Raw genomic sequence first — 22,620 nt, forward strand, 5'->3', positions numbered from 1 at the left:
ACGTCAGTGTTGCCCACGGAACTTGGGTTTGCAACAGTTGTTTCAGAACTTGAAGATGTTTAAATAAGAATTCTACTGTCAAAAACTAGGGTTTCAGTGAAAAGACTCCATGGATTTAAGTGACATAATTGACAATTTCAGCTGCACAAGAACAAAAGACATGTTTCCATGCAAAAGCATCTGTATTTCTTAGCCTAAGTGAATGCTCATGCTGTGCCCAACACTACAGTTCCATGTGCTCCTGGCTGGCACAAACACCCAGGAGGAGGCACTGGAAAGAGCAGTGAAGGACAAACTGGGTTACATCCACCCTGGAGCTTTGCCCACTCAGTCCTCTGAGTTCCCACCATTTTTGGCCTGAGTGTGCCCTTAACTTCAGGAAGGGGAAAAAAAGGTGTTATAAGAAACGGTTCAACCAGAGTTTCCTGCACTGTGGGATTGCACGTTTCCACCTGTTCCTGTGTGCCAAGAGCCCGAGGGTTTTATCTGCCTTTCACAACCAGCTCCAACACCTGCAGAGCCCGCGGACACCCCCAGTGCTGAATATGGCAACACCACCAGCCCAGAGATGTAACACTTTGCTCAAGACTGATTGGCCAAGACAACAGACTCGTTCAAAACCACATAAATACCCCGGGTGGCTTCTGTGCAATGTCTTTGACTGGATCAAAGAACACGGGTGAAGCAGCCCCAAAATGCCAGCTCTCAGTCTGGTGGCTCTGGTCAGCTTGGTGTCCACTGGTGAGTTGGGATTGCTCTGTTACAGCTTGTCTTGACTGGGTTTAGGCAGACACTAATGAATTACTGAAACTCACTCCACTGCAAATAATGCTAATTTTTTTCAATCCAATTGTATGAAGGATTATGGTGATTTGCACAGTTATGGCTATTATAAAATATGGAATTAGATGGGCACTAAGAGTCATATATTGAAGTGATCAGAGGCGCCATGAAGAATCATAGAATTGTTAAGGCTGGAAAAGACCTCTAAGATCATTGAGTCCAACCGTCAACCAGGCACCACGGGTTTGATTTATTTCCCAACCTATTTTTTAAAATCTTTATCTATAGCTTTGCTTTGTTTTTAGTATATATACCTTAAAGTAAGACCTCAAGGAAACGTGGATCAAATCTATACAGCAAGTTGTATAATGTCCTTTTACCTACAGCTTCTGAGATTCCAAACTCCTGTGAGTTCAGGTCTCCCACTTTAAACACCCTATTTTGCACCTTAACACTTTCTGTTGCACTGGGCAGAAGATGGTTGAATTTTCCCTGCTTTTTTTTCTCTTTTCCACGTGAAGTTTTTGCCAAGCAGCTGGATGGACACCCACCCCAACAGCAGCACAGACACTGGGCCCCGATCTGCAGCGGGAATCCCACCAACCGAATCCGGGGCTGCGACAGATACGGCTGCGGGAATTTCGGCGCTGACAGGTAACACGGTGGGCACTGGGACTCTGGGGTTCACTGCTGCTTTCCTAAAGGAAATTTTCAGGCAGGAGAGAGTACAGTTAAATAGAGATGACACTTAGAATGAGGGAAGACTCTTGTTGGCAGGACCTCTTACCCGTTTTTGGGATATTCCTCAGCAATCTCTCAGAAGTGCAGTGGTACCACTGCTGGCAACCGATGCAGGGGTGAAGCAGGGAGACCATTACATGACACACAGCCAAAGGAAAGGAAAGTATTTCAAGGATTTGTGTCATCCTTGTTATTTAACAAGATATTTAACTAACATTCAGCAGCAGCCCAGTAGTTTCATTCATACAAACTAAAAGTCTGTCAGCACCGTTGTCATTAAAGAGAGACCTGACAACACAGCAAGTTATATGCCCCTGAAAAATGCTTTTATAAGTATTTATAAGTCTTCTGCTTTCCCTGCATTTTCCTGCTGTCTCCTCTCCCCAGGCTCTGTAAGAAGTTTTCATCCTCATCATGTCACTTCCAAACTTCTAAATGAGAAAATGCCAAACATAAGATTCCATTTCACATGGGCACAGATGTATTTTGGGGTAGAACAAGGCTACTTCACTATAACACCCTGAAATACCCCGTGAACCTGGGAAAATTAAAAATAAGCTTAAATTTGATATTTAAAGAAGACCAGAGGAACGTGAACATTTTGCAATTTAAAAAAAAAAAAAATGGACCAAAGCTGCTGTTTTCTAATTTGATTGCAGGTACAAAAATTTTGTTAGACAAGCTTCAGTTATCTGATAAGGTTACACAAGGTAAACCCTGATAGACGTGTATCTGATATTGATACATAGCATTAACCCTGATAGACGTGTATCTGATATTGATACATAGCATTAACCCTGATAGACGTGTATCTGATATTGATACATAGCATTAACCCTGATAGACGTGTATCTGATATTGATACATAGCATTAACCCTGATAGACGTGTATCTGATATTGATACACAACATTATAGCTGACAGATGACTCTAAGGATGGATTTGTGCTTCCAGGGACAGTGGCAAAGGAAAGCACGGGGGGGTGGATGTCATCTGCCGGGATGGAGCCACCGTGTACGCTCCGTTCAGCGGGCAGCTCTCCGGACCCATCCGGTTCTTCCATAATGGGAATGCCATTGATGATGGAGTCCAAATCAGTGGATCAGGCAAGTAATGAACACCAGGTATGCTGTGAGGCTTGCACACAAGTAATCAAAGTAATCACTCCATTTCCTTGAGTAAGGTTCCTTCAGTTCAAGCACAGTGCTGATTAGTGTCACACCCTCTCTAGCACGCTGAAATTTTGGAAGGCAGCACATCAGCAGGATGCAGTCCTTTCCTATGCTTTTCCCAGAGAGGAGGGAAGAAAGGAGTTGGAAAACATGTAGCAGGAAAACAACAACCCCAAATAATAATAACAAAAAGGAAACAGTAAAAATAAAGCATCGGAAGTACACCCTCAGCTTTGCTGAGAGGATGTTTTCCTGTCCCTGTTTTCCAGCTCCCTTTTTTCCTCTTTTCCACAGCAAATCCAGTAATTTTGATTTCACGGTTGCTGGTACCTTGATGACATTACTGCTTCATCCTTACAGTCTCCAGTAAGAGGCTGGCAGGGAATGCTTCTGGCTTTCCCAAGGAGCAGAGGCAGCTGATGTTTCCTGACCTCCCTTCCTCTCCCGTCTCCTCCAGGTTACTGCGTGAAGCTCGTCTGCATTCACCCCATCCGGTACCACGGCCAAATCCGCAGGGGGCAACAGCTTGGGAGAATGCTGCCCATGCAGAAAGTGTTTCCTGGCATTATTTCTCATATCCACGTCGAGAACTGCGACCACTCCGATCCTACCCACCTGCTTACACCCGGTAAAAAAACCCCAAACAAAGAAAAAAGCAGCCCAGAACAGGAGTAGAGTTGCACTCAAGGACCTGTGATTCTCTTTGAATTTTTGTCTCTAAAGCATGTTTCATGTCTGAGATATTACTATCCAGCTTAGTTGTACATTCTACTTACATTTCCTGTAAAGATGACAAATCCTGTGGAGGGAAATCCGACCACACACATGGGATGTAATTCCAACATGTTCTTACCCAACTGCATTAAAACACAGCAGTCACAAACATGCCAGGCTTAAAACAATCAGAAAGCTAACTTTGATGTGCTGTGTTTCTGTGTTTCAAAGATGTCCCACCACTGCCACAACGAGACAGCGGCTGGGCCACGGTGTGTGCTGGGAATCCCACCAACGAGATAAGGGGCTGTGATAAGTACGGCTGCGGATACTACGGAGCTCCGAGGTAACCGTGCCATGGGAACACGTGGGGTTGTGTTGTTCCTCCACTGAAATAAGAGTTGAACACTGTTTAAGTCACTTAAGAATCACAGCTTTGAAGGTTTGGGTTGGACATGAGCAAACTTTTAGGCCGCACACATTGTTAATAACACTTCTCTGCTTGGAGGTTTTTATCGCTCCAACTAAGCTGTGCCTGACCTGCTGTTGGGAACAGTCCTGACTTGATGTCCTTCACACAACCAAACTTTCTGTGACTCTATAGTTCTATTTAAGACTTGGAAGAAAGGCTTCTTCTCCAGCCCTAACAGGTCACCCACCCTATTAAACCAAAAATCCTTTACGGATCCTTCAGCCTGTCTGACACTATTTCCATCCTAACAACCCATTTCCAGGGATCACCCCGTGCTGCCTGCTCTCCCTCTCTAACAAGAGATGTCTCTAATCCCATCCCTGTTTCCAGGCGCAGTGGCAAAGGGAAGCACAGGGCAGTGGATGTGATCTGTGCTGACGGGGCCACCGTGTACGCTCCCTTCTCCGGGCAGCTCTCCGGGCCTGTCAAATTCTTCCACAACGGAAACGCCATCGATGACGGAGTCCAAATCCAAGGCTCAGGTAAACGGCCACTCTTCATTTAATGTCTCTGAGGTCACACAGGATGTGTGACCTTGCAGCTACCAAGCACTTCAGCAAGGTAAATGTCTTCTTCTATCCACCTACTCGCAGAACTTTTTGCTCCTGCTACAACGCTAGAGTGTCTTTGAGCCCTACCCTTTACTAAAGCAGCAATTCCCACCTTTTCCCTGCCTTCCATCTTCCCTCTTCCACCAAGTCAGTGACTTCAACCACTACTTATTTTTTATGACCATAATGCCTTTGCTATTTTGGTATTTTCACTATTGCTGTCTCAGTGGAAAGGATAAGACGGAAATTGTTAATATTTCTGAAACAGAGTTAGTACAGAAAAACAAACGCTTCATCACTCACCAGACATTTTCCCTCCTTGCTTTCACCAGGGTTCTGTGTAAAACTACTCTGTATCCATCCCATAAGATACAACGGTGCAATTTCCAAGGGACAAGTCCTTGGGAAAATGCTGCCAATGCAAAGAGTATTTCCTGGCATCACCTCTCACATCCACATTGAGAACTGCGATCACTCGGATCCTACAAGCAATCTCGAAAGGGGGAAAGGGCGAAGAGAGTGAAATGGAAATGCAGCAAATTCTAAATAAATTCATCTCAGCATCCAACAGTTGTTTTTTCTCCTCATGAAAAAGTCTATGCTATTACTGATTCATTTCTTTGTGAGTTACACAAGCAGTGTCTCTAGTGGAGGCTCACACAAGGGAAAAAGATTTGAGTTTTTGTTGGAGGGAATTGGGGAATTAGCAATGATTAGTTATAAGCTTTCTAAAAAGAGCCTGAAAAATCAGCTAAAATGCAAACTAGCTACCCCCTCATGTCTTCATATCCACCCACAAGTTCTCACTTTTACCCTTTCCAGTCTCTCCCCCACCCCACTGGGTGTGTGGGGCTGAGCTGCCAGCCAGGGTTAAACCATGACAGTGACAAACACCACCAGCTAATTAATGTAGAATTCTCATTATCAACAGGAAGACAGACCAGGTACAGCATGAAAGTGATTACAGCAAAATTTATATACAATGAGTTTTAGTTTACAGTGAGCAAAATGTCAACACAAAAATACAGACTCTAATTTACATCAACTCACCATGCCTCTCCCCTTTTAAGAAAATAAATATATTAAAATCTTCTTTCTTAAAAAACAATTAGTAGCAACAAGTATTAAACAGTCCTGAATTAAATATTTCAGGATCACCTCCAGCAATCCTTTCTCTAGAAATCAGGGCTTACAGCACAGCCAAGATCACTACAGGCCATCCTGGCCTGTCAGTGACAAGTAATTTAAGTGCTCTAAATCCTGGATTCCACACAGAGAGGGATCAAAGACAACTCTATTCCATTTGTTCCTTCCTTCTCACCAGCCACATTTATGAAATCCTTCTTATCTCTCAATTATGAAAACATGGAACAGCATTTCAGACAGTCTGAAAGACCAAATCCAAAGCTATTCCTTATATCCCAACAGTTTCCAAAGTGCCTTATTACTCACTCAAGCAGTCAATCCAGCTACAAACTTTTACATTCATTAATTTTAACAAAGTCTCTTTCTCTCCCTTTTAATGCATAGGACAAAACCAACATACTGTACAATGCAGTCTCAACAGCTTCACTACTGTGACAGAATTATTTAAAGTGCAATTTAATGCTTACAAAAAAACTTTACAGTTTCAGCTTATTAAAATTTTAATATAATACCATGAGTTTAAACTAGATTACATCTGATTAACCTGGGCTAGTGTATTTTAATGTACAAGCTTTTACAATTAAAACATGAATATTTATAAAAAAAGCTATATAAAACATCATGACAAATAATACTGTACTCCAAGTTGTATACAGCTTTCCATAAAGATTGATTTCCTAAAGGAAAAAAGTTACCCTATTCCTCTTCTGACTATATCAGAAAGATTAAACAAAGACATGAAAAAAACTACTTTAAAGTGAACAGAACATTTAAACTGAAGTTCAGAGAAGCCCAAGTTCACTGAAGTTTGAAGCACCTGTAAACCACAGAACTGTTAAGTACACTTTAATCTATCTTCTATTTCAATATACAATTAATATTCTAGAGTGTTTTGCTGTTAGTCTACCAGAGGTTCTCAAGGTAGAAAAACTCAAATCTGGAAGTAAGTTTTCACATTTCCTTTTGAAATTCCTTATTTGCATAGAAAGCAACACCCTGATTTCACCCCTTTATCCACAAACGGAGAGAGAATTTACCACGTTGGCATCATATCAGGAAACCACATCCTGCCGAGGTGCTTGGAGACCTCCAAATGCAGCCGGTCCAAGCTGTAATCGCTGTCTGGGATCAGCACCTCCTCCATGATGGACAGCTGGGTGAGCCTGCCCCCACACACCTTCACAAACTCCACGAAGCCCCTGCAGGTCACCTCGCACTCCCCCAGGCCCATGGCCGTGAGGTTCTTGCAGCGCTGGGCGATCTGGATGAGCTCAGCATCCAGGGGCTGCAGCCCGTTGGCGCACACGACCAGCTCGATGAGCCGCGGGCAGTTGATGCCGATGCGGCCCAGCAGCGCTTTGCTGACGGCGCGCCCGAAGTACAGGTGTGTGACCGGCGTCTCCTCCCGGAAGAACACGTCAAACTCGTCCTCGTAGAGGAAGAAGTACATCACGATGTTCACTTTGGGGGAGTGCTTGACCAGAGCGTCCCAGCTTTGCTTTTTGATGGTGTGGAATTCCACCTGCCCGGGGTTCTCGCTCACGACGTCGATGCGAAGGTGCTCGAGGTCGACGTGCTTCTCGCTCGACAGAGCCAGCAGAAGCTCATCACTTAAGATGTAGTAGTTCAAAGCCAGCTCCTTAAGTCCGTGGCACTGATCAGCGACACAAAGAATGCCTGAGGAACGAGAAAAATTAACTCTGTAAAATGAAAAGCAAATATAAGCACAGTTGTTCACTGTAAAGTTCAAGCAAGTACTAATTCTATTGGCTTGAGTTTTCATGCTTATATCCAAAAGCCCAGAAATACTGAAGTTCTAGATATCCACAGCATTTTACAGAGTTCTGGCCATCAACATTTATGAGTAAAAGACCCAAGTCTAACTAGTCATACTCATATTGGATCTGCTTATCTTCCTCTTTGCCCTTCCCTATGCAGCTTTGAAGTAGCAACTGAAATTAGGTCAGATGCAGCTGAAGTAGACACTATTCCCTTCTTCCTTCAGCTTACATCTACACTGTTTAAATCACCACCAGCAACCTTGTTTAACAGTTAAAACAGAACCTTTTGAGAATTAAGACATAAACAACATAACTGCTCTTCATCTGCTGGAATACAAAGTACACAGATTAAATCACCTTTTGTGGACTCCAGAAAAGAATACAGGAGATAGACCAGTCCCAGATTCCCTTCCCCTAGCATTAAGGCTTCAGGAGAAAGGAAAGTGGGACTCAAAAGCCCTCTGAACTTTCTAGCAAGGGAGTATTCCAAAGGCAGTGAGCCCTTCACCAACCAGTGAGTTCAGATCCAGATCCAGACACACGAGGGTCCTACAGAAACTGAAAACACTCCCAGTCTTCACCACTAGTTTGTGCAATTTGTACACACTCAGAGCACCTTGCAAAGCCATTACTGACACTGCTTTAATCTCCTTTATCCCACCAAGCAGTAGTTGATTCATGGATCAGGGATTTTGTGTGTGTGTTCCCATTACTGTTTTGATACTTTACAACTCCGTTTGTCACATATATTCACTACTCACCAGCAGGTGAAACGTGAGGACAGCTGCTCATTTTTAGCAGTTTTAGAGTGTCACTGTTGTTAGCAACAAGAACCTTCAGGGAAGGATCATCAACTGGTGTGTCATCTATCTTGATTGATGATAATGACTTGGAGTTTACAAAAACTACTGTCAGTGCTGAAGCAAAATGAGCCTGTTTGGAGAAATGGAAGGAAGGAAAAAAAGTCTTATGAAAAGATGGGCAGAACTTCAGCTTCCCAACCTCACATTCTGCACACACAGAAAGTAGAAAAATAATCACTTCTTAGTCATTCCCTTTCTTGTGCAACAAAGAAAGGCTTATTTGAACATGAACATAGGGGATCTTTGTTTAAAAACACGCTGCTGCACATGACAGAAGTCAACTTTACACTCAGTAATTAACTCATCCACTCTGATTTATTGTTTCCCTGTAATAAAACAAGGATAAGTGGACACAGTGATGAGCCCAAAGTACCTCGTTACAGTTTGTAGAACATTACCTTAGAGACATTCATGAAGCTTGGCTTTGCTGTAGAGATTAAACCCAGTGTCTTGATTGAACAATTCACCAGCTGAGAAAGGATGTCACAAGCTGCTTCTGCTGACTCAGTACTACTATCAACCTGTAAAAGCAATTTTAAAATAATGAAGTCATTCTTCAGTATTACTGAAAAAACAGCACCATGGATACCCAAGACTGCAAGTTCCACACCTGGTCAGCTGTGCTGCTCCAGCCTGCAATTACCACAGGGACAAAGTGCAGCATTAATCAGAAATTTCAAGATAAGAACAAGTCCAGGAAAGTTCAGGAAAATTTTCCTGAGTATGACTGCTGGGCATTTCTAGTATGAACAGAGACCTTAAATCTGAGCCTTCTCTTCAAATAACCTCATGTTATTACAGTCCTGTAACAGTACTGGTGCTACAACAGGCAGTGATACGTATTTTTTTTAAATGCCAACTCTTGGAGCCCAAAAAAGACTTGGCAAAGTCTAGATTTAATCCATTTTATCTGCATGGACAACATCTTTGCATCTTAAATAATGAACTGGTTCTCAATTCCTTAGCCTGAAGAGTGACTTTGGACAAGTCTCTGTTTCATCTCACCTTCTCTCCTCTGCCTTGCATGACAACAGCTCTTTCTTTACTTTGTAGAGATCAGAGTGTAGAAAGTTGAAGGAAGCTGCCTGTGCATGTGGAAATAAATTGCTGCAAGAGCAAGACTTCCCAGGTCCAACCCTTAATGCAGCTGGCACAGAGCAGCTGCATGCCCTGCACACAGTAAGGTGACAGAGCAGACGCAGCTCCAGGCTTACCTTGAAGCTGACGTACTGCAGGTGATCAGCGTGCCTCTTGATAATCTGCTGAATGAGGTCTGGGTGGGTAGACTTTAAGTAAGAAGTGGCTGGCTGGCTGAGTTCAAATTCAAATCTCCTCCAGAGATCTGGGATGTGAAAAACCTCATTCCACCTTCGGCAAACAGAAGACGCCCTGGCTCGATCCACCAGAGTGAGGAACTGGAAAACACGCAGGATCACGTGGTGGGGGAGGCTGCCCCAGTCCATCGAGGTGCATAGGGCAGATTCACCAAACACTGAGCCATATGAACTAGTTTTCTGTTTTTTGCTTGTCTGTGATGTGTGAGGAGCTTCAGTTCCAACCACAACTCTCTGCCCAGCTCTCTTCATCGTGGAAGTTTCAGGGGCTGTAACAATCCGATGTGTTCAAACGGCAGTTTCCTGGAAGGGCTCACGCACAGCAGGGCTCTAGAAAAATACAGGATATTAGGGGAGGAAGGGAGACAGGGCAGTGGAAACACAGGAAGAGATAACAAGGTAATAAAGTTTAAATATAGCATGTTACTCTGAAAAGAAGCATGTCCATATGTCCATATTCCAGTGCACAGATGTTGGCAAGGACCTTCTCTCTCAGTACCTTTTATTTTGTACAACCTGATTTGAATCTGGAGAACTTGGGTTTGTTAATTTACCAGGTGTAGTTTCATGTGTTAGTACTTCACAGTACATAAAGTACTTTGTAGAAAAGAAGTATAACAGCAATTTAATTTAGCAGTAAAAAGCTGTTTCAGTTTAAATTTAAACTCAGCAGCCAAACTACGGAATCTACTAATGATTCCTAAAAAGTTTATCAACTACAGAACCTAATTCATAAACTCTATTTAAACAGATAAACCTGGGACAGGCATGTCAGAGTCAGATTGAAAAGTTTTGCCCACCTTCCCTTTGCCTTTTTTTTTTTCTGTTAAATCATGTCAGGCAGGGGGAAAATGTTTGTACAACTAACAACAAAAAACTTCAGAGGTCACTTATCAAAGCAGGGCAAAGTAAGTGAAGTTCACGTGCTGGTTTTCAGCAGGAGAAAGGACAGTGACCTTGGAATTCAGCAAACTGCATGGATCTGCTTCACTGAGGGCCAACTGCCACACGAGCCAGAGCTCAGGAAAGAGCAGCCTAAGGAAAAGCTCTGCTTTCCCAGGCTGAAGCAGCACAACCTACCCAAGACATTCTGGACTGAATTCTGTGATTCACTCAATTCTCAGCAACAATCTTTGTTTCAAATGCCACTTCATTTCACAGCAGGTTGAGGCCCCTTCTCAAATGTCCCACTAATCAGATGTTCAGCCAGACCTTCTCTCTTCCCAACCAGTCTGAAGGATTTTCCAATGCGTTTTTCAGCAAACAGAGCACGTTATCTAGTTTTTTTACTGAACAAACTTCCATGGCAACTCTCACAGAATGCTTTTTCTGGTCTGAAAATTTTCCATAGTATCCTCATTATGGGGGAAAAAAAAAAATCCACCCCCTCCCAGTCCCCAGTATTGCAGAAACAGCTGCCAAAATACATACTATCCTATCAAAAACTTCCCTGGCCTTTTCCCCAACTTATAAAACCTGACCTGTCTGGCTGATGAGGCGTCTGACACCCAACCCACACCTGCATGAAAAGAAAGCATGTGCATTCTTAGGGAAGTGGGAAAGAACAACCTACCCAATTAATTAAGAGCTGTTCACATGACCAGCTTTACTACTGTTTAACCTCCTGACAAATTATCTCAACCACCAAGAAATTTATTTCAGCAGTTGTTATAAATCTTCACTCAGTCTACTCAGAGTTGCATTAATGACTGGAATCAGCAATATATGAAGCTAAGCTACCAATACTCTTTAAATTATATTAAACAACAGGTTTTCTTCCCTGAATAGACACGTGGTTTACATTAACAGTGTTACTAATGGAATGAAGATGCAATCTCAGCATGAATAAACATTTTGCTACTAGACCAACAAATTATCATCCACACAACCATCTTTTATGACTTTTGAGTGCTTTAAGTCACACAATGAATGGGCATTCCAAAGCATTAAGTGTGGATGTAGTAATTAACCATTGCACAACTCTTGCAGTTGCTCATAGCCTTGCTAAATTTAGCAAAGGTTAAACACCTTTTGAGTCAAATACCTGTTGTTTGTTTTTCCTCCTCCCTCCTCCAGAGGAACTATAAATTTAGCTGTTTGCTATATCTGAAGTCCAGATTAAAAAATGAAATTTAACAAATTCTGTTGGCTGAGAAGCTTCTCTTTGCTACTGCTGTTCTCGTGCAGATCTGCGACATCTTGGTTAAAGATAAGTTTCTGATAAAAATGGAAATTTTTGCTATCTTATTCAAAAATAACTTGGGTGCTGATTTGGCTCCCACAAAGAAGTTCTGGCATCTGAGAACAACCAGAAAGGGAATTCCCCTAAACCACAGGTCAGGCTACAGCCCACAAGCAGCACATCCACTCCAGATGGATGAAGACCTGATGGAACATGGCCAGAACTTGTTCTTGTTGCTACATCCTTTAGCAACTGGTTATGTCCAGAATTTTTTATATTTTATACTGCAGTCCTTTAAATCTACCAAAATGAGTTCATTTTACTTGCTGTGGGATGCAAAGCCAGAAAAAGGTTCCGTTGGTCATGTATCAAAGTTTTTTACCAAACATGAAGCCCCAGTATTTACTGTGAAATATGAATGCTTATTTCCTTCTGAATACTGAAACTATAAGCAGTATATATTTGAAAACACAACTGAAGTTCACTAAATTATAGTTCCATGTGATACAATCCAGGCACTATTCACTGAGAGGTTTACAGGCACACATACCCCAAAGAATGTGGAGGTTCCTGTCAAGTTACCAGCACCTTTCTGGTATCTGAACATCCATCCCACTGTTGAGTCATCCTGTGTGTGTGCATGGAGTCCTTAACCAGAAGGCAGGGACGGGTTCCAGAAGATGAACCGACCTGTGAAGCCATCAACCAAATTAAAACTGTTCTGCAGTGTCTGGGAAACCCCCAGGAAGGACTAAAATCAATTCTGGAACAGAGATGAGTAGGACACACTGCTCTGCAGGGCAGATGTGGAAGCAGAACAACAATATGTGCCAAGTAGATTAGTTTTACCAAACACTGTCTGAAAAATATCATTTAACTAATGGGAAGGTGTCATTATTGGCAAAAATCTAGTTCTGAACTACAATTTTAGTCACATGAGCACTCTTATGCAACACAGATACACCTCTGGATTCTTGAATATTACCTAAAGAAATTACAAACCTGGGTAAGAAGTGTTTATTTTTTCAGCTTGCTGTATACCAAAACCACATGAATCAGAAGAGTTAAAGATATGATTTCTAATACTTTGAAATGTAAAGACTCTTGGCTTTCAACTTTACTCAGTCTTACTCCAAAAGTATGTTTACTGCATCATGATAATCTTAAAAGTGAAAAAACTACTTTGGTCAGTTAAACTGTTTCTGGAAAAAAGATTCATATATATGAATATCCTCCCATGTACTAATATGGAAAAACTACCCTGTATCTTACTATGAAAGAGCATCTTGGTCTGCTATAAGAAAATACACCCAAAACCTCCACATTCAGTTCCCCATTTTACATTATTTGAAGATGTTTTAAGGGAAAGCTACAGGAACAGCAACACACACCTCACTAAATCATGACAGATTTTAAAAGTAGATTTAGAAATGCAAGATGTTTACCAAGTATTGTGTTCAACCAGTAATAACATCTTTAGAAACCTTCCAATGCTGAACTTCTTTATTTTTCTTTAAAAGATGGGACACGAGGCTTTAAGATTCTCCCAGATCATATCATCACCTTATGGAAAACTACTCAGTTAATATCAGCTTTATAGCTGTAAAGTGTAACACTGCTGGAGTACATGTGTTATTTATGAACAGGGGAGAAGCAGCTCCCACCTCCTCTGCAAAATCCAACTCAAGCCCTGCAACCTGTGCAAGGAATGCTGCTGCTCAGCTCACACACCAGGGAATTTAAGAGCTGAACAGTCATGCTTGTCTAGCATGAGAAAGTTGGTATTCATTAGCAACTCTGTTCGTGGGTGGCACCTGAAGAAATCTGTCACTTATGGTGGCCTTGCACTGCACAGTCTACAGGTGCCACGTGTTCTCTCTCCTGGGAAGGGAGCAGAGTCTGTGCAGGACACAGAACTCATTTTCACAAGTGCTGTCAGTGTCTAACAAATAGAAGGTAGGTTCAGGACACATATAAACAGAATACATAAATAATCTTATGATTGAAAGTACAAAACACTGAGATGCAATTTAAAGATCCAACACAGAAGTGTATTAAGTTTATAAAATACGTATTTTGAAGCAACTTCCTTACCTAAAGAATGCTTCCAAGTTACACTTGGCAGTAAGTGAATGAACTGAGGCAGCTGCAGCCATGGGGCACTCACATGCATCTGTCTGCTTTCCCCTCCTGTCCAGGTAAAATGCCACAAAAACCTTTATTAGTTTTGAAAAAAATAATCCTCATACTACACACAGTGCAAAAATTATAGGAAAGTACGTTGGCATCAATTTATACATTTTCTTGCTTTAGTAAAGGAGCTTGAGGGCACCATCTTAACACAAGGCAGCTCATCCCACACTGCAAATACTGGCACTGAGAGAACTGTGAGATCAGATTAAACACAAAACTGATAGGAAACAAGTGTTGCAACTGCATTTACATTGTACTGGTCAACAGCACAAGGCAAACAGTAAATTATTCAGTATTTGCCTTACCATCACCACTAGTGGTGAAGTTTGGAAAACGACACTGTAACTACTAATGTAATCTAGCAGTAATAAAAAACATAGATAAAAAAAAAAAACACAACAACAAACCAATAAATGTTTTTCCTCCTTGGCCAGGGGAACTGTGAGAGATGATGAGCACACATGGCACACAGGCTGCTGCCACCAAACGTGCCGCAGCCTTGGCTCAGCACCTGCCCCGGCTCCGGCTGCAGTCACATGGCAGGAGCTGCAACAACCACCCACCCACCGCAGCCTCCTCCCTGTTTACGAGCTCCCAGAACAGCCTGAACCACCTGGGAAGGAGGATCACAAGGCACCGCAGCAAGGGCTTCACGTTAAAATCCCCCACGTCCCTCTGCACTATTTTAATACTACATTGCAAATAAGTTTGTGTCTCGCTGTCTTCCAGCATAAGCAATCACTCCAAGCTTTACCCTCAAACGTATCGCTATTTTCTTTTATAAAAACATATCAAATAACTGAAATCTTTGTTGGGATGAACTTTACATGCCTATCACAGGAGTGGGGGAACCCTTCCACCTGTCCTAAACTCAGTATTCTTCCCAACACTTCCTAGTGTGGCTGCAAGCAAAAGTAATTATTAATAGTAAAGTCACACCTGAAAATTAGGAAAAGGACAGTAATAGTTATTTATAGTAATAAATGTATCAAATATAGATAGTCAAAAAAGACTGCCTACAATGCTCAGCAGGCTTCTGAATGTCACAAATGTTGGACTGGTTACCTGTAACAGCTGAATAACCACAGACTATCCCCAAGAGGAAGGGAGCTTCTCTTGCAGAGACCTGTCCTAAAGACCCCTCAGTACAGAAGGAAGTTCGTACTTTTACATTGCAGATAAAAGGTAGCAAATTTTAGATACTACATTAGAAAAAAAGGTACCGAAAAAATTCTTGTTAGCAAAAACAATATATATATATATAAAATCAGGTGTATACCTAATGTACATCTGAGTGTCCTAGGCCACAAGAACCATCCAAAGCACCTTAAATCATGTTAATTTAGGTAAGCAGTAATTTTTATAATAAAAAAGCCCTAGTTATCAGAGATGCAATCAAATACAAGCTTGTTATGCAAATGACAGTGAATTATTATCTAAGGTAGTTATCGAAGATAAACAGCAGCAACACAGTCATTGAAATGAAACACTTCAATGACTGATGAGGTTCATCAAATCTGTCCATATCCTCATTAGTGTAAAGCAAAGTATCAAAAATTTTACCCATCCAGCTCTTTTCCTCTACAAGCTCTTTGACCTGAACGTCCTGTGATCAGGTACTTTGCACAGCTGCACAATGTCCTACTCAAACTACCTCAAATCCACAAACAGCAACAGGGATTCAGAGAAAAATCAGGTTAAATAACTCTGCAATTTATCCCGGTAATAGAACCATAAACTTCTGCTAAAATTAAGCCATTAAAAACCTCTCCCATGGCAGGGGGAGGGTCGGTGGGGGATGTGAGAATTGGTCAGCAGTGGCTCTGTTAAGCAAGCAGCTGTTCACTGCTTCCCACGTTACAGTATCAGTTCAAAAAAAAAAAAACAAAGAGGTTTTACTACTATAACCCAACATATGAGAGATTCAAGCCCCAAAGAAATAACTGTTTTCTCTGACTTCTAGATTTCCCTTTCACTTCTCAACAGCAGGAGTCAGCAGGAATTAATAAAACACCACAAAACCAGGTTTCGAGATAATAAAAAAAAAACAAAAAAAAAACAAAAAAACAACAAAACCACTGAAGTAACACAGCCAAAACCAAACGCAATTCCTGAGATATAAAAGCCCTTTCAAACAACCAAGCTTGGAAATCCTTTGGGATAAAGCAGGCATCTTGGTAATTAAGCTTTAACTTTCTAACACTTGGAAATGAACGTTTAGGGACGTGCCTTTAACAGCTGAAATACCGGTCCCATTAGTCGCAGTGTCTTTAAGAAATCCCAGTCCAGGGAGAGCACTGAGGCCACGTTCAGGAATTCGGAATTCTGTCTGTCTGGGGAACAGGAGCAGCAGACACACTGCACACAAGGCAGGCAGCCCCGGAAAGCTGCTACCACCTCAAATCCAATCGCTGAGCACGTCTCAAAAATTAGGTAAAAAACACATTTTAAGCTTAAGTCTCAGAAGATCTCCTCCTGCAGAACGATGAGCTCCAAGATTAAGCTTTTTCTTCATCTAGGACACAGCAGACTTCTAATGGGTGGCATTTTTGCTTCCGAAGTGGATTATTATTTTATTTTAACCAGTCCTCGTTTTTCCCAAAACTGCGCCTCTGAGCCTCCCTCTCGAGGGATTTATCGCATTTTTAGCATGTTTATGACACATCCTCAAGAGACCTAAAAATAAACCACGCTCGGCTGCGCTAGTTTTAACTTTACACAAACGCACTGCGCTTTCAGCGATGAAATTTAGATACTGGTGCTCTACCAACGCACTATTTTTAGAAGGAAACAGCCTTTAGACCGTGCCCGACACCCGGGACCCCTCGGTCCTACCCGGGGCCGCACCTGAAGCTGCTGCGCACGGAAAAGCTCTCTCGAGGGTTCTCCCACACACCGGGAATATAAATAAATAAATAATTTCTTAAAAAATCGTTACTCTCCCAGCTTCTCAAGAAACGTTCCTACCCGACTTTAACGAGCCGTTTAAGAGCTCCTGACACTATAAAATCACTCCCGGGTGCTCCCCCAGCTCCGGAGTGAGGGGGGGGCCCAACGCGCCGAGCCCCTCCCGAGGTTTGGAGCTCGGGGCGGGGGGGACTGGAGGCTCCGGGCGCGGAGGGCGGCTGGCTGGCTGTCCCTGTGCGTGTCCGTCTGTCTGTCCCTCGGAGTGTCCGCCTGTCTGCCCGCCGGTCCCGCAGCCCAGGCCGCCCCCGCGGCCGCTCCCCCCACTCCCCCCGGGGTCCCCCCGCTCACCGCCGCCTCGGCGCGGCTCCCTCGCAGAGTCAGGCCGTGCCCAGCGCAGAGCAGGGGCAGAGCAGGGGCAGGACCGCGCTGAGGCTCCGCCGCCGCCGCTGCCGCCCCGCACTCGCCGCGGCCCGAGGGAGGAGCCGCGGCCCCGCCGGGCGAGCGCAGGCGCCGGGAGGGCCCCGAGGCGGCGGCACGTGACAGAGGCGCCATTTCGCGCCGGGCCGGACTCGGCCCGCGGAGAAAATGGGGCGGGGTGGGCGTGTGAGGGGTGCGGGGCCGGCGGTGACCCCCCGGCACTCAGGGACGAGTCCTGCCCCTGCTCCCTACCGGATCTGTGCCCCCCCCGAGCAGTAGGGGATGCTGTTCCTCCCCTCACCCCCCCAGAAGGCCTCGGAGTCACCGGATCGATTAGGGTGGGAAAGACCTCTGATAGGTTGGTCGAGTCCAACCTCTGACTGACCATCACCCTTGCCAACTAGACCATGGCACCGAGTGCCACGTCCACTGTTTAAACACCTCCAGAAACAGGGACTCCACCACCTGCCTGCGTGGAGTTCCAAGGTCTAATGCTCCATTCCAATGTCTGGTCATCTTCCTCTGTGAAGAAATTCTTCCTAATGTCCAACCTAAATCTCCCCTCCTGTAGCTTAACACTCTGTCCTCTCCTCTTGTCACTGGTTGCCTGGGAAAAGAGGCTGATCCCCCCCTGGCTCCCCCCTCCTGTCAGGGAGTTGCAGAGTCGGAAGGTCCCCCCGAGCCTCATTTTCTCCAGGCTGAGCCCCTCCAGCTCCCTCAGCTGCTCCTCATCAAACCTGTGCTCCAGACACTTCCCCAGCTCCACTGCCTTTCTCTGGATATGCTCCAGCACCTCAATGTTCTTCCCGAATTGAGGGACCCAGAACTGGATACAGTATTTGAGGTGTGTCTTCACCAGTGCCAAGTACAGAGGGACAATCCCTGCCCCAAGTCCTGCTGGCCACACTATTGCTGATACAAGCCAAAGGTGCCACTTGCCTTCTTGGCCACCTGGACACATTGCTGGCTTCCATTCATCTCCTGCTCATTTCCTGCCTCGTGTATTTTCCATCATTTCCTGTCAGGAAGTGCCTGTAAGCCCTTGTCATCCTTGAGCTGGGGCAGCCCTGGCCTTTGGAAACAGCCCATGAGCCTCTTCCAGGCCATTCCCTTCAGGCACAGCCATCCCCTGCTCCTCCCACGGGAGCTAGGCATAGAATCATAGACTGGTTTAGGTTGGAAGGGACCTTAAAGACCATCCAGTTCCAACCCCTCTGCCATGGGCAGGGATGCCACTCACTAGACCAAATTGCTCAGGGCCACGTCCAACCTGGCCTTGGACACTTTCAGGGATGGGGCAGCCACAGCTTCTCTGGGCAACCTGTGCCAGGGCCTCAACACCCTCTGAGTAAAGAATCTCTTCTTACTATCTAATCTAAACCTACCCTCTTTTAGTTTGAAACCATTGTCCTGTCACTATCAACCCATATAAAAAGTCCCTCTCCCTCCTTTTTATAAATCCCATTTATGCACTGGAAGGGTCTCCAAGGTCTCCCCGGAACCTTGTGTTCTCCAGGCTGAACACCCACAGCTCTCTTAGCTTGTCTCCAGAGCAAAGGTGCTTCAGCCCTTGGATCATCTGCATGCCCTTCTCTGGGCCTGCTCTGACAGGTCCATGTTCTTCTGCTGCTGAGGACAAGAAAGGCCTCTGGGAAGCAGCTCTGTGGGCCCTGCTCTGTCCTTTCAGACAGGAGGCTCAGAACTGATGCAGGAGCAGCATCCTCTCAGTGCCCTTTCATTCCTACCCCCTTCAAGGGCAGCCTCAACCAGCCCAGGCTGCTCAGCCCCCAGCTGACACCTCAAAAGAAGATGGGGGACAAGCAGCTCTTATGATTTTTAGCTATCTGTTGGCCAAAAATTCTGAACAGCAAGGCTTTCCCTTCTTGCTGTGTGTATCCCCACTGCCTGCCTCCCCAAAGCAGCCCACCAGGGAGAGAGGGCTGAGCTCTGCATCGTGTCCAAACTGCAGATACCAAAACTATATCTTTTAATTTACCACCAAAAGCATAATTTTTAAAAAACTTGCAGATTTTATCTATGCAGACTCACTGCACAACAGCTCGTGACTAGTCAGTGCTGCTTTATTACTATGGTTATGTCTGAACAATGGAATTTTTATTACCAATTGCTACAAAACACTTGCAGCCACGGATTTCCTGGCCTTGTTATGTGGCAATTATTAACCAACAACAAGCCTTTATATCATCTTTTTATCAAGAGGTAATGCTAAACATGAGCAGCGTTTCTGAGGTAATTTACATCTGCCCTACATAAAACCAAAGCTGGCAAAATGTGACTAAGCATTTGTGTGATGTCAAAATACAGTTTCTTCAAACCCACCTGAAAAAAATGGAAAATTAGCATGTTGAAGGGCTAATGGAAAGAATAATTATCATACAGTGGCTGTGACATCTTCAAAGTACACGATTTCCTCAGAAAGAGAGACAAAATACACTGCACATTTAAAATCAATATAATTTAGAAAATCTACCAAAATCACTCTCACCTATGTGTTTCTTGACTGCTTTATTCAGATCTTACAGGAAATAGGAGATTAAATTCCAGAGTTTTTTTTCAAGCATTTTGTTCCTGGTATATGGTTTTAGACTGATTTATTTTTTTAGTCAATGCTGCTACAGAAAACATCTTTAACTTAGGAGTTACACTCTGCAGATGGTAATAGAGGATAGATAGATTGTAAACAGAGATTAATGCAGATTTGCAGCTAGTATCTAAATCCGCCAGTCATGGGTTTCTTTGGTGCATTGCCAATAACCTTTGGGCTGCTGTGCAAGAGCAGGTTCAGATGTACTTTAGAAAGATTCATATAGGCTAATCTCTGTATAGAAGAGTTTCCTGTTTTGATCTAGCCTAGCAGAGGCATATTTTACACCTAAGTGGACAAGCATAAAATAGCATAGAAGGATCCTTTGCATTTTATAGCTCTACTCATTATTGCTCAAATGCTTTCAGGTGTATATTAATAAAAGAAAGATCAGTTGTGGATTTGACAGTGCTGGAAGGAAAAAGGCACAAACATGGGCACACACAGGAGGTTCTGTCTTCTACTCATCTTCCAGGTGCCTGGCACAGAGCTGCTGCCTGTGTCTCCAAACCCTCCCTCTCACACACAAGATGCAGAGGTGAAAGCAAACTGCTGCACTGGATCATAGAATCACAGGATGGTTTGGGTTGGAAAGGACCTTAAAGGTCACCTTGTTCCAACCCCCTGCCACGGACAGGGACACCTTCCACTAGACCACGTCACTCAGAGCCCCATCCAGCTTGGCCTTGATACAGGCCAGGATACTTTATACACCTCCTGCTTATCCAAGTCATTGCTGCCCACGTCATCCAGCCACTCAAAGCCAAGCTTAGCCTTCCCCCTGTGGTTGTCTCTCCTGGAACCAGATTTACAGAAAGATATATTCTTTCTGTAATCACCATAAACATCATTTCTCATGTTTATGGTGATTACAGGAATACTTTGCATAACATTTCACATAGCTTTCGTAACATATACTCCTTTTGTACTTTGATCAAGTGTGATATTCAATTTTTTTTATCACTGGACTTTGAAGTAGTAATCAAGAAAAACAATTTGAGTAAAACCACGAGTTAATTAGAATAATAAAGCTTTCAGGAAATCAAAATTTTCCTGAAACCAAAGAATGAACATGTGTTGCTTCAGAATCAGTATGCCATGCACTTGAAAGCTTTACAAAAAATATGTGAGAAGTCTTGGTTATTGACCTTTTCTTAACCAGTTTTTAACAGAAGTACTCCAAAAATGAGACAAGAGAGTTGGAAAAAAAAATCTAAGGAGATAAAGTCAAGGATGTTTATTATCAGATCAAGTCAGAAACTATACAGTATTGTAGTGTTCAAAGCCAGTTCATACAGAGACTTCTCAAAAAGCAATCACTGCCAGCTTTTTTTATCATGCCAACTTTGGCATAGCTGAATTTCATAGCAGGACTTACACATTTTAATGCAAGCTCTGCTTCATTGTCACCACGCCAGTGATTCTGACAAATCCACATAACCCAAGGATACTCTTGGTTGTATGTTTGCTGTCCTGAACTCCTGCAAGATCCCAGTGGAGGCCATGGTGTTGGACTTCAGCTGGAATTTCACACGGGCACCATCGTTTCCAAGCTGAAGGATATTCAGGCTCAATCTAGTGTTGCATTTGTATCCATGTGCTAAGCCAAGGGCCTCCTCTGTTGTATGTAGCCTCTCGTTTGAAAAGCTTAATTGTCAATCTAAATTGAAACCCCAAAGACTCAAACTTTGTGATCAAACTCTGCAGCTTTAACAATTTAAACTTAACTGAGCAGGCTGGAACAGTGAATGACCCTCATGCCCAGAAAGTGGGTTAGTATGTCGTGTGAGCTGGAGGCTTGTGTGCTGCTCTGTTAGACACCAGCTGCTGCCAGGCAGGCAGCAGGGAACAACCTGTCTTAGCATTAGACACCACCCAGACTCCTTTGTAAAAGTTTCTAGTGCCCACACTGAATCTGAAATACAATAAGGGAAAACAATGGCTCATTTACATCCTGTTTGCAAATGCTTTCCTTTATAAGAATGAGTCAAAATGTGGGTTTAAATGGACAAATCTTTATGAGATGAGCTTTCAGAAGTGCAAAAACAGTCTAATGTTGTCTCTCCAGAAATAAGCATGAATCACTAAAGGAAGTAACTCCAAGTATGTTGCAATTCAATCCCTTTGTTTAGTTCTATGATTCTATAAGAAGGTATATTCCAGTTGGTTTGTATATATACTAGACATGTATATTTTAGACAAAATTGTTAATAGGTACAGTTAACAGTGCCCATCAAACTGCAAAATAAGTACAAGAAAAATTACTCATACTCTTTGTACTTTCTGTGAAAAAGGCCACCACAAAGCTGTATTAATAGTATATGAACTGTGTGGAGATGCTGTGTTCCTGTAGGCACGTTATTCAAACCCCGCTGGGCCAACGTGTTTTTGTCTCTAATTTAAATATACACATCTCTATCTGGCAAAAGACCAGTTTTTCAATCATTAACTTCCTGAACAAGATTTCAGCTGGGGCACGCTGAGGGCTGGCTGGGAGCCAGGGGGTGCTGCCCTGGCTGGGCAGGGGTCACCAGGGGGGGCACCGGGTTCACCCACGAGCCCACGGCACGGGGCAGGTCCCTGGGGATGGGGCAGGTCCAAGGTCAAGCCAAGCCAGGCTCGGGGGTGGCAGTGGCTGCAGTCCAGCAGAGCTCCTGCTTTGCTCAGGGAGGGATTGCCAGAGCAGGGCTGAGCTTAAATGGGCACCTGGGGCCCTGGGGCCAGGGTAGGGGGGAGGCCCCAGTCTGCTTAGGGCTGTT

The 22,620-nt window shown here is 43.7% G+C and overlaps 2 protein-coding genes across 5 annotated transcripts; one reads left to right on the forward strand and one right to left on the reverse strand.

Moving 5' to 3' along the window:
* The first annotated feature begins 639 nt into the window (after window positions 1-639).
* Window positions 640-5,263, forward strand: LECT2 (leukocyte cell derived chemotaxin 2). Its single transcript, XM_051794204.1, has 7 exons — window positions 640-741; window positions 1,305-1,437; window positions 2,479-2,630; window positions 3,154-3,324; window positions 3,642-3,756; window positions 4,213-4,364; window positions 4,766-5,263. The coding sequence occupies exons 1-7, from the start codon at window positions 696-698 to the stop codon at window positions 4,954-4,956; spliced, it is 960 nt and encodes a 319-aa protein (XP_051650164.1). The 5' UTR covers window positions 640-695; the 3' UTR covers window positions 4,957-5,263.
* A 124-nt stretch (window positions 5,264-5,387) lies between these two features.
* On the reverse strand, window positions 5,388-17,328 carry LOC127473904 (F-box/LRR-repeat protein 21-like). Of its 4 annotated transcripts, none has more exons than XM_051794148.1 (7): window positions 17,188-17,328; window positions 13,834-13,929; window positions 12,290-12,429; window positions 9,438-9,887; window positions 8,622-8,744; window positions 8,122-8,293; window positions 5,388-7,256 (listed from the first exon to the last, which is right to left on the reverse strand). In XM_051794148.1, exons 4-7 carry the CDS (start codon window positions 9,807-9,809, stop codon window positions 6,613-6,615), a joined length of 1,311 nt encoding a protein of 436 aa, XP_051650108.1. In that variant the 5' UTR covers window positions 9,810-9,887; window positions 12,290-12,429; window positions 13,834-13,929; window positions 17,188-17,328; the 3' UTR covers window positions 5,388-6,612. The 4 variants fall into 4 exon arrangements, with proteins under 4 accessions (XP_051650108.1, XP_051650109.1, XP_051650107.1 ...); XM_051794149.1 differs by lacking the exon at window positions 17,188-17,328 and adding an exon at window positions 16,780-17,137; XM_051794147.1 differs by lacking the exon at window positions 17,188-17,328 and having other exon boundaries at window positions 13,834-16,748.
* Between the last annotated feature and the right edge of the window lie 5,292 nt (window positions 17,329-22,620).

This window comes from Manacus candei, unplaced genomic scaffold (assembly GCF_025592945.1).
Source record: "Manacus candei isolate 608988 ecotype Guabito, Panama unplaced genomic scaffold, ASM2559294v1 h1tg000037l, whole genome shotgun sequence".
NCBI lineage: Eukaryota > Metazoa > Chordata > Aves > Passeriformes > Pipridae > Manacus > Manacus candei.